Genomic DNA, 12,617 nt, shown 5'->3' with positions numbered 1-12,617 from the left:
GTAAACCCATCGTTCCCAGTAAACACATCGTTCCCAGTTAACCCATCGTTCCCAGTAAACCCATCGTTTCCAATAAACCCATCGTTCCCAGTAAACCCATCGTTCCCAGTAAACCCATCGTTCCCAGTAAACCCGTCGTTCCCAGTAAGCCGGTCGTCCTCCAGCCCGTCTCAGCTCTCAGCCGTTATCTCACGGCTGGACTGGCATTTCATTATCCCCCCCACCCCACCGAGGCCCCCCATGCATACTCAATAGCATTACACCTAATTTCTCATAAGGACACATTATTGATCCCGGGCCCCCACCTGAGCGCCAGGAAAGAGGCTGTCAGCACTCCAGGCCCCCCCATCCAGGGCAGAGAAGAATTAAAGCCAAATTAAATTTGAAAGCTGTAAATGCCACATTAATCTATATGCAAAGTAAAAAAAAACCTTTTTATTAAAATTTAGGGTTTTTTTTCCTGGGTCGCCCCCCCCCCCTCTACTGCCTTCCTCCTCTGGTTCTATCCGGCGTCTTCCTCCTGCTAACATCCTTCTGCTACTCGAACGTGTTCCGACATCGCTGACAGATTCCCTTTGATGTATAAATAATCAAGTAAATTATGAGGCGCCGTGCTCTGACGCTGTTATTACATTGTTATTACACTTATTACGCTGTTATTACACTCAGTCATTTCTACCTAAGAGGGTCAGATTCCTGACAAATCCCTCATTACTGCTCTGCAATAGAAGAGAATCTATTGGCCCCCCCTGGCGCCTGATATCGTGACGCATTCGATTGGGCCGCAGCGTTTGAACTCGATCGTCAGATAACACCTCTGATGATGGTACATTTAAAATAAAGGGACACCCCCCCATCCCACCCCCCCATCCGTTTATGGAGACACATGAACATGTTTGGTGAAGGGTGTTCTCCTTTGTTCCAGCCTGACAAACTGGTTTTCAGGGTCACTCATTGTGCTGGAAGCTCCAGTTCACCCACTTCATCCCAAACTTTATTGCTCCTCTGGTCTGAGGGACCAGAACCAGTTCCTCTCACGGGTCTGCTGTCGGACCGGACCGCGCTGGATTCCCGTCCATTATGCTACCGTCTGTTTGTTGGCGGTCAGATTTCAGAGCGTTGAAGGTGACGAATGAAAGAAGCAGCAGGTTTCTCCTTGACTCTCCTGCCCTCTACTGGTTCTATAGTGTTGCTGCAGCACTAGTGGAGCGTCTGGTGGTCTTTAGATGGTGAATCCAGTAGAAACTGGATGCAAGCACCCTTTGATGGATCCCGTCTCTACAAAAATGTGTACGGCATCGTTTCAAGCCGACTAGCTGCCATTGAAACATGGAGCAAAGATACAGTCGGCTTTCTGCAGAACCCAGTCGGACACGAGCCGTGTAATGGGCTGTAAACACACCGAAGAACAGACTTTAAAGTATTATATAGACAAACACCAGATTTATCCGCCACACCTTAAAGAACGGTCTGTAAAATGATCGTCTGATGTTAAGAGACTTCAACCTTCCCGTGGAGAACCACAGCTTGGGCAGCTCTGGTTTAAACACATGTATGAACACATTCTGAAGAGAATCAACCATTTGTGTTCATAGACTGAGATCTTCTATTCCAACATTTGAGGCGACACAGAAACTTACAGACATGAGCAAGAAAAGATATGAAGTAGAAGGGGGGACTCCTAACCCCAAGTCTTCCTCACCCTCCTCTAGTTGACCTTCCCCAAAGCCAAACTCCTGCTGATGTCCAGTAACCAGGATGATCTCAATGACTGGTACCAGTGCCTGAGCTCTGCTGTCAAGTACGTACGGATCACACACACACACACACACACACACACACACACACACACACACACACACACACACACACACACACACACACACACACACACACACACACACACAGACATTTTTTTTAAATATAATTGTTTATTCAGTTTATTTCTTCCTTTTCCAGACATATTATTACAGCAGACTTCACCTTCATCACTTTTGCAGCATCAACATCCCACAAAGAAAGAAAGAGGGTTGACGGGGAGAAACCGTTTGTCTTCCTGTCCCCAGTCTCTCGTTACAACACGATATCAAACAAATTCATACATTAAATGTCACGTTTCACAGTCATAGTTTTCACAAGCACGGCACGTGGTAGTTTGAGAACAGTCTGAGACTTTAACCATCATTTACGTCACAACTGTAACCTTGCAAAGTTTTTGAAAGCTCTTTTAGAGACGGACAGAGTTCCTAGACTCCTAACGTTATTATCCTGATTGTTCCAGAGTTTGACTCCAGTAAAAGATAATGAAAATGTTTTTAATGTAGTTTTTGCTTTCTTCTGGCCTGTGTTTCCTCTCAGTTGGTAGCTGAGTTCATTCTTCTGTTTTTGTGCTAATATACAGTATTTTGTGGTGAACAATTATTGGCTGCTTCATGCATGAGTGGAGCAGTCCTACATGTTATGATGTCATGTATTTTCAGTAGTTTAGATTTAATGAATAATTGATTTGTGTGAGAAACACTGACTTGGGGTTTCTTCCTCCATTGTTATCAAACTGATCCCAGTGTAAGTGTGAGACTGTTTGTGTCCGACACACAGAAAATGTGTTCAGTTTATCCCCAGCCTCAGCCATGTCCTCCAACTCCATATGTTTCATATTAAAGTATTCTGGATTGGATGGCTTGGCCTTGGTTTGTTTGATGACATCGTTCACTTTGTCCCATAGCTTCTTGGTGTAATTCTTATTTAATGCTAGGAGATTACTATCGTATTCTTTCTTACAAGTTGTCATTATAGCACTTCATTTATTTATATATTTTTTAATATCTTCTGCCTGTGCTGTTCTTTGCCTCATACATTTTTTATATAACCTTTTCTCGACAGGCATTTATCAGTGATGTAGTCATCCAAGGTGTCTTCACTCCTTTTTATGTGGATTCTTTTCACCGGGTAGTGTATATTGTATAGGTTTTTTACTTTTTGGGATGTGTGTGTGTGTGTGTGTGTGTGTGTGTGTGTGTGTTTGTGTGTGTGTGTGTGTATTATTGATTGAACAGCCTGAACTGACAGCTCTGGAGCTCTCAGATGTTTCTCTGGGTGATTAGTAGGAATCTGTCAGTTACTGTCATTGCCGGTCACATGATGTCACACACACTCCACAAACACACACTCCACTGACACACACCTCACACACTCCACTGACACACACCTCACACACAACACACACAGGGTCTGCGTTCCACCCTGTGATGACGGTGTTCTTCAAGAAAGAGTCCACATTTATTCGACGTTTCTGTATGTGCTGTGTTTACATTCTTGAACACACACACACACACACACACACACACACACACACACACACACACACAACTCTAGCCGAGGGACTTAATTAATGTGTAGATCAATAAATTGTGGCAGCAGTGATGGGGGGGCTGGGGCCTTCAGGGATGCACTGAAGGCTAAAGACACTTTAACTCTTGCTTATCTTCTCATCGGCTGGACGTGACCCAAAGCTCACGTTTGAGCTGCGATTAATTCCTGAGTGTCACGTGGAGGGGCAGAAACACACACCGATGGGCAGAAACACACACCGGTGGGCAGAAACACACACCGGTGGGCAGAAACACACACCGGTGGGCAGAAACACACACCGGTGGGCAGAAACACACACCGGTGGGCAGAAACGCAGACCGATGGGCAGAAACACACACCGATGGGCAGAAACACACACCGATGGGCAGAAACACACACTGATGGGCAGAAACACACACCGATGGGCAGAAACACACACCGGTGGGCAGAAACACACACCGGTGGGCAGAAACACACACCGATGGGCAGAAACACACACCGATGGGCAGAAACACACACCGCTGGGCAGAAACACACACCGATGGGCAGAAACACACACCGGTGGGCAGAAACACACACCGATGGGCAGAAACACACACCGGTGGGCAGAAACACACACCGGTGGGCAGAAACACACACCGGTGGGCAGAAACACACACCGATGGGCAGAAACACACACCGATGGGCAGAAACACACACCGGTGGGCAGAAACACACACCGGTGGGCAGTGGTGTTGCTGCTTGTGAGTAGATGCTCTCAATTCATGAACTGATGGTTTCTCCGTTTTTCTTACATAAGTGTCGGGGGGTCCACCTATTGCTAATGTGAGAGTGTTAATGTGAGAGTGTTAATCTGAGAGTGTTAACGTGAGAGTGTTAACGTGAGAGAGTGTTAACGTGAGAGAGTGTTAACGTGAGAGTATTAACGTGTGAGAGTGTTAATCTGAGAGTGTTAATCTGAGAGTGTTAACGTGAGAGAGTGTTAACGTGAGAGTGTTAATCTGAGAGTGTTAACGTGTGAGAGTGTTAACGTGAGAGAGTGTTAACGTGTGAGAGTGTTAACGTGTGAGAGTGTTAACGTGTGAGAGTGTTAACGTGTGAGAGTGTTAATCTGAGAGTGTTAATGTGAGAGTGTTAATGTGTGAGAGTGTTAATCTGAGAGTGTTAACGTGTGAGAGTGTTAATCTGAGAGTGTTAACGTGAGAGTGTTAACGTGAGAGTGTTAACGTGTGAGAGTGTTAATCTGAGAGTGTTAATGTGAGAGTGTTAATGTGAGAGTGTTAACGTGAGAGAGTGTTAACGTGAGAGTATTAACGTGTGAGAGTGTTAATCTGAGAGTGTTAATCTGAGAGTGTTAACGTGAGAGAGTGTTAACGTGAGAGTGTTAATCTGAGTGTTAACGTGTGAGAGTGTTAACGTGAGAGAGTGTTAACGTGTGAGAGTGTTAACGTGTGAGAGTGTTAACGTGTGAGAGTGTTAACGTGTGAGAGTGTTAATCTGAGAGTGTTAATGTGAGAGTGTTAATGTGTGAGAGTGTTAATCTGAGAGTGTTAATGTGTGAGAGTGTTAATCTGAGAGTGTTAACGTGAGAGTGTTAACGTGTGAGAGTGTTAACGTGTGAGAGTGTTAATCTGAGAGTGTTAACGTGTGAGAGTGTTAACGTGTGAGAGTGTTAACGTGTGAGAGTGTTAATGTGAGAGTGTTAATGTGAGAGTGTTAATGTGAGAGAGTGTTAACGTGAGAGTGTTAACGTGTGAGAGTGTTAATCTGAGAGTGTTAACGTGTGAGAGTGTTAACGTGTGAGAGTGTTAACGTGTGAGAGTGTTAATCTGAGAGTGTTAATGTGAGAGTGTTAATGTGTGAGAGTGTTAATCTGAGAGTGTTAACGTGTGAGAGTGTTAATCTGAGAGTGTTAACGTGAGAGTGTTAACGTGAGAGTGTTAACGTGTGAGAGTGTTAACGTGTGAGAGTGTTAACGTGTGAGAGTGTTAACGTGAGAGAGTGTTAACGTGAGAGTGTTAACGTGTGAGAGTGTTAACGTGTGAGAGTGTTAATCTGAGAGTGTTAACGTGTGAGAGTGTTAACGTGTGAGAGTGTTAACGTGTGAGAGTGTTAACGTGTGAGAGTGTTAACGTGTGAGAGTGTTAATGTGAGAGTGTTAATGTGAGAGTGTTAATGTGAGAGAGTGTTAACGTGAGAGTGTTAACGTGTGAGAGTGTTAATCTGAGAGTGTTAATCTGAGAGTGTTAACGTGTGAGAGTGTTAACGTGTGAGAGTGTTAATCTGAGAGTGTTAATCTGAGAGTGTTAACGTGTGAGAGTGTTAATCTGAGAGTGTTAATGTGAGAGTGTTAACGTGTGAGAGTGTTAATCTGAGAGTGTTAATGTGAGAGTGTTAATGTGAGAGTGTTAATGTGAGAGTGTTAACGTGAGAGAGTGTTAACGTGAGAGTATTAACGTGTGAGAGTGTTAATCTGAGAGTGTTAATCTGAGAGTGTTAACGTGTGAGAGTGTTAACGTGTGAGAGTGTTAATCTGAGAGTGTTAACGTGTGAGAGTGTTAATCTGAGAGTAGTGAGGAGCTGCTTCAGACGGTCTAAATGATGAAGATCGTTGTACCTGAAATCTTCTCCCAGCAGCTGGAGGAGTTCATCACGTCTCTGGTCCTACACTGCCATCTGCTGGTACTCTGGTGTTATCACTGCTCTGAGCTACGTAACACTCGTGTGTCCCAGTGTTAAGTTCACTGGTCAGTGAGGACCATGCACCAACAGTGCTGTTAAACTCATCCTTTGTGTCTGTCGGCCAACATGCTGACAGACACATTAAATAGCAGATGATTCTGGTGGTCCATCTTCTCAGTGATGGGGAGGTCAGCCATGGACCAATAGGAAATGACTGTTTCCTGGTGTGAAAAGACACAGGTGAACGTCACAAAGACATGTGCATTGATTTCAGACGGTTTCCTCCTCCTCCTGCTCGGGGTGTCCGACAGTGGAATCAGTAACCACTGGGGATGAGCGAGTACACCACCGTCTGCATCTGTATCTGTTCAACCATCTGCCTCTGTATCTGTACTCGGAATGGGTGGGGCTTAGGTGGGTGTGGTTTGACCTGAAATGAGTGTCGCTTAAATCAGCACAGGGTACCATCATTTATCGCAGGGTTACGTTCCAAAAAGTACCCGTGATAGGTGAAATCCGTGAAGTGGTCCGCTTTACAGTATCTTTACAGTATCTTCTAAAAAGCATTAAAAAACTGCACTAAAAAAAATCTGTGAAACAGCGAAACCGCTAATGGTGAACACGTTATAGCGGGGGATCACCGTACATTATTTTGTCTGAAATTGATAGGGATTGATCAGAAGTTAATATATTTATTGTTTATTTTAGAACAGCATCAGAATTGAGATTCAATGTTTCTGATCACAATAGTAAAGGAACTATTTACAGAACAAGTTTTTTATGAACTCAACATGAAGGGCATTAATGAATACAACGCATGCGATCGGAAATTATGAACTACAAAGTATGCATGAACAAGAATATCATACTGAACACAACTTTCTAATTTTTTTCTTTATTTTTTTTTATTGTTATGATCAAATTTTAATTATTTTATTTTTACCAGCTAATGTTCTCGCCATTTTTAAACAATGTTGATTAAGGTGTCTGTGCATGTGTGTGTGTGACTGAGAGAGAGAGAGAGCGTGTGTGTGTGTGTGTGTGTGCCTGTTTGTGCACACTATGTAACAGCTAAAGTATCTATACAGTATATAAATTATTAATTTGAACTGAAGTGAGAAAATGTCAAACTAAGAACAAGCAAGTAAAAGAAAAATAACCGACTGTAATGGAGGCGGTGAGCGATCGACACCAGCAGTTTTCAGCTCTGGTTAAATGCACCTTCCTCTGGGCTTTTCCCTTCAGGGGTCACCACAGCCAATCAGTGTCCTCCATCTAACCCTGTCTTCTGCATCCTCTTCTCTCACACCAACTACCTTCATGTCCTCTCTCACATTATTGACAATTGACTGAAACTTGAATGTCACACTGAAATGTTGTGTCACAAAGGCCAGCAGCGCCGCTTCTGCTAAAGAAAGCTAGCTAAGTTTCAGGCGCTGATGATTTTTTTCTGCGGGCTTTCTTAGAGTCTGTCCTTCCCTTTGCTGTCATCTGTTGCTATGGTAACATTAGTGCAAGGCAGGACAATGCCCCTTAACACTGTTGTGAGGAGGCCAGCAAGATTGTTGAGGAAAATTGCGATGTCTGATATATATGATGAGCATGTGATCCAGAAGTCAACATCCGTTATGGCAGAGCTACCACCTTCTACATATGGACCATATATATATGCCCACTTCTATTCACATGCTCAATAATGGCAGCAGGAGGAGGCAGCGGTTGTTTCAGGTTCAGGTCAGCACTCTGAGAAACATGACTTCAAATTAGGAAGATTTCATTTTTCTTGAGTACACCATTATGGAATTAGTGGATTTCATCATTTACAGTAACAATATGTTCAAGAGAGAATCCACACACATGTCTGAAAACACGGGACATGTGGACTGAATGACGGTACACTGTGTCTTTAAAGCCAGTCTCCTTCCAGTCTATTGATTACCGATTATTACTTTTATTACAGGTCTGTCCCTGAATCGTTCCTTCACTGATTCTTTGTCTTTATAGCAAACTGCAGGTGAAGACATCTGTCCAGAAAGACCCGCTATGCAGGAGACCCCTCCACTCAGCCGCCGAGGATGTCAGTACACCAGGGCGTAGCCAGGACCACAGCAGGAAGAGAAACATGGTGACACACACACCCAGACACACACCTAACTGAAGCGGACCTAACTAGTTAGCCAAATGCTAGCTGACTTCAACAGCTTGTGAGGAACTTTCAGTGTGTAGCGCTGAGCCAGGACATTACCACACACTGCTACTGTAGCCTGAACACAAACTCCATCTTCGAGAATGATCACACCCATATCCGGGGAGAAGATGTGTCAATCAATCAGTATGGCTCAGGATACGTCAATCACTCCGTCAGCCACTCCCACTGTTACGACTAGACGGGAGCTGTTGGGAATCGAGTGGTTTTGATTCTGAATTCCAAAAGATTTCAAATATTTCTTGATGCAGGAAGCGTTTGTTTTCCAGATTCTAGGAGTTGGTAGGGTTAGGCAGGACCACTATGTACAGTTGTGCTCTAAAAGGTTAGTAAATGTCAAAATTCTTCAAATAAATTGTACTTTAATGAACACAAATGCATTCTGAACTTCTATTTCAAAGCAAGAAATGTGGAAAATAAAATTTTGTAATATTTCACAGAAAATCAAGAAATGTACTGTTATAAAATAGCATAGACGTGTCTTTGGAAACTCAAAAATGTACTTTATAAAGTGAGACATAAAGTAAAACACACATTTCAAGGGAATCTGCCACAGTACATCAACAGGACTAGCAGGGTTGAGCTGAGTACTCGTTTTAGACGAGTACCCGGTACGAATAAAGCGTTTTTGACGAGTATGAGCATGATACGAGTAAAACTCGTCAATATTCGTGCTCGTAAAATTTTCCTGACTGTCTTCCAGCTCTGTGATTGGTCAGTCACACACTGCTCCCGCCCCTCCCTACAGAGACTGCAGCCAGAGCAGAGCTGCCTGTCGCTGCCCCACGCTCACACACACACACACATACACACACACTAACACACACACACACACACACACACACACACACACACACACACACACATTGACTGATCTCTCTGTTCGTGGCTTCACCGCAGCTCAAATACGGACTACCTGTTAACACCACAAAATCAACCACCTTACCAATTGACTCAACACTGCTATTTTCTTGAACATTACATTTCTAGACTTTCTGTCAAACATTATAAAATTTGATTTTATAAAATTTTACTTTTTCCAATTTTCTTGCTTTGAATAGAATGTGCACAGTTCCCAATGTACTTGTGTTCATCAAAGTACAATTTGTTTGACAGATTTTGACATTTACTCACGTTTTTAACGACACTGCTATAATTCTGTGCTCAACTGTATATACCTGTATACAGGTCTAAATTGGACCCCCTTAAATTTCAAGCTCTAACCTCCATCTGAGGTCATTTTAATGCCATTACTACTGTAAATGCTAAAGTTTTATTCTCTAAGACAGATCAGAAACAATTATAGGACATTAAAACAACAGAGAATAAATAAAATCCTGTAGTACTGTAATGGACTGGGCCACACAGAACAGTACAATGTTCAATTTTTATTGATCATCAGTTTAAAGATGGTTTGTTTTGAAAAGTGACTTCTGTGTGGAATGATGCACAGACGAATGAATGTCTGTTCCTCTTGACAGCTCTTGGTCACGTGCCAGGCTACCAGCCGTTACGCAAATGTTAGGCCTACAAGCTAGCAAAAAGGAGTAAAACACAAAAATACTTGGCGAGCTTTGAAATTGCCCAAAAAGTATCTTAACCCCTGCTTCCATTTCCAACCTCCTGTCTTTGTGAAGTGGGATTTTGTGCAGTGATCAAACAAAAACACATTACGGAGTAGAGCAGACGTACGGAACACACTTCAGGTGTCGTCTCCCGTTACCCCTGGATGGGACCGGCGCGCTGCAGAGAAACAAGCTCATTATTATCATCATTTGATTGAATTGTTCACTGTTTTATATAAAAATGATCAGTATTTCTCCTACGTTGAATGCACTGATAGTAAGTCGCTATATTTCAAAGTAAACCTCAAGTGCAGTCACTTGAATCGAGTTTTTATTATAATTATTTCTTATTACAGGGGAATTTCACTCTGAAATAAATAATGTTATTGTCTTTTCTTTTTAAATTTTTTTTATTTAATTTAATAATCCCCTTAGGGAAGTTAATAAAAGTGAACAGATGTTGTTTATTATTAATATATGAACATGAGGTTGTTTATTGTCTGTTGATGTTTGCATTGAACATAAGACGACTGCGGACGATTTATTATCAGACTACGTGATTAACGATGATCGAGCAAATGAAGGCCGGTCCGTGAAAATATTGTCTTAAATGAAACCAGTCTGTTGTGCAAAAAAGGTTGTGAACTGTTGAAAGGGGTACTGAATAGGGACAACAGCCAACATTTCATTACACCTCAGGAACACAAGTAAAAACCTCCACGTTTGCTCTGGTCTCTCCAGTATCTCTCTGCATTAGCTTAGCCAGTGTGATTAGCCAGCGATCTTCTCATTGTCCGAGATCGTTGTCGGGAAACACATCTTTAATTACCTCCTGTCTGTAATCATCTGTCGTCGTCTATAAGCAAACACTGTTTTTCCCCACATATCCGATGTTTCCCGGCCGGTCTCACTTCAGTCCGTTGATGTAGTGTTTACGCGATGAGCCGCCGGTCGCGTTCAGCTGAGAAAGCAGCTCCAGGAGCGCAAAAACAGTTCATGGTTACATCATGAAAAACACGCTACAAACGAGGGAAATACGTAGTGACAGTTACTGAAGGTTTCAAAGCTCTGGACTACAGCTCCACGCGAGTGGACGGTAGCATGTAAACAACAACTAGAGGGGGGGGGGGGGTACGTGTTGATAGAGGGAGCTCAGTGGCACCCCCCTTTACACAAAGCGTCTGGACCGGAAGTGATTTTATCAATATTCAATAGTCGGTTCACCGCTCCAGTAGGTTCACAGCTCTAGTAGGTTCACCGCTCCAGTCGGTTCCTCTAGTAGGTTCACCGCTCCAGTCGGCTCCTCCAGTAGGTTCACCGCTCCAGTCGGTTCCTCCAGTAGGTTCACAGCTCCAGTAGGTTCACCGCTCCAGTCGGTTCCTCCAGTAGGTTCACCGCTCCAGTCGGTTCCTCCAGTAGGTTCACCGCTCCAGTCGGTTCCTCCAGTAGTTTCACCGCTCCAGTCGGTTCCTCCAGTAGGTTCACCCCTCCAGTCGGTTCCTCCAGTCGGTTCACCGCTCCAGTCGGTTCCTCCAGTCGGTTCCTCCAGTAGGTTCACCGCTCCAGTCGGTTCCTCCAGTAGGTTCACCGCTCCAGTCGGTTCCTCCAGTAGGTTCACCGCTCCAGTCGGTTCCTCCAGTAGGTTCACCGCTCCAGTCGGCTCCTCCAGTAGGTTCACTGCTCCAGAGTACGACTCTACTGGTTTAGGTTTTAATGGATGACAGGTTGCGGGTCGTTTACTGGTCTTTATTATCTACTGCTGACTGTCCATCAGGGTGAAATGACCGTCCGTCTGTCTGCAGGTCGGCGCCGGAACCAGAGAGAGTGTCCAGGAGGCCTCGGACCAGTGGGACCGGTGGGACAGCAGCGCCCCCAAGAGGATGAAGGAGGCTGATGCCCCTGAGCCGAGGTGGGCGACCGTGTTGTCGTCTCGGTTCACAACGCCGCTGCTGTTTAGTTCAGTGTTCAGTCAACCTTTTAGGTTGGGGGGGGGTCCCAGAGAAGGGCCGAGACCCCGAACTGGTGCACATAGATCAGAACATTTATCACCTTTACAAACTCATTATGTCTCTTCTTGTCAATCAAAATCCAGCGTGTTGGTTCTCATCTGATTGGTTTGTGTGTTCAGCAGTGAAGGCTCCGCCCTGAGCTGTGTCATTCTGTGATGGAGCCACGCCTTCAGAGCCTGTGGGAGGAGCTTCACATAGGACACTCGTACGCTCCACTTCCTCCTCCTACTTTTTAACGTGTGTCTCCAGAGGTTTGATTGTTACTAACAGCAGCTTCTGATCCTCCTGTGCAATATCATGTAAACATATTTAACCCCTGCTTGAAAACCAAACGTGATGAATGTAGAGTGTTAGGCATCAGTCTTAACGTCAGCAGGCCGTCTTCATGTCCCTGATGGACCACAAGGGTCCGTCTGGGGGGCCGCTACTCAAATGTAAGGAGAGCAGTTCATCCAGAAGCGTCGTGTCCTCCAAAGACTTCAGACCTAGGTGTAGGTCCTAGAACCTTCACACTCCATCACATCTGGTCCCTGATGGGACTGAGTGAACATGTTGGACGCTGTGGGCGTTGATATCATGAGTATGTGCTCTTCATCAGCTGTATCATGAGGATGACTTTCTATCTGTTGTTCATCACATTCTTTATTCAAAAGCTTCCTCCTTATTTTCTGTACTTTTTAAGCTCACTTTTAAATTTTGAGATGACTTTTATTTACCAATTTACACATTTTTTGTAATCAGTTTGAAAATCATCCAATGTCAATGGAAACAATTGAAATTTCACAATAAAACAAAGAAATGGTG

At 44.0% G+C, this 12,617-nt stretch overlaps 1 protein-coding gene across 3 annotated transcripts in view; it reads left to right on the top strand.

Moving 5' to 3' along the window:
- The window catches only part of arhgef39 (Rho guanine nucleotide exchange factor (GEF) 39), a 59,016-nt gene extending 46,399 nt beyond the window's left edge, over window positions 1-12,617 (top strand). For 2 of the 3 annotated variants that reach the window (XM_068306994.1, XM_068306992.1), the window contains 4 exons: window positions 1,713-1,801; window positions 8,038-8,158; window positions 11,607-11,713; window positions 11,933-12,617. In XM_068306994.1, the coding sequence (XP_068163095.1) occupies window positions 1,713-1,801; window positions 8,038-8,158; window positions 11,607-11,713; window positions 11,933-11,969 (354 nt within the window). In that variant the 3' untranslated portion in view covers window positions 11,970-12,617. The remainder of the gene's footprint in view (window positions 1-1,712; window positions 1,802-8,037; window positions 8,159-11,606; window positions 11,714-11,932) is intronic. The other variant, XM_068306993.1, reaches the window with a different exon arrangement.

This window comes from Antennarius striatus, chromosome 22 (assembly GCF_040054535.1).
Source record: "Antennarius striatus isolate MH-2024 chromosome 22, ASM4005453v1, whole genome shotgun sequence".
Lineage (NCBI taxonomy): Eukaryota > Metazoa > Chordata > Actinopteri > Lophiiformes > Antennariidae > Antennarius > Antennarius striatus.
This window is presented reverse-complemented; position numbering and strand designations above follow the sequence as displayed.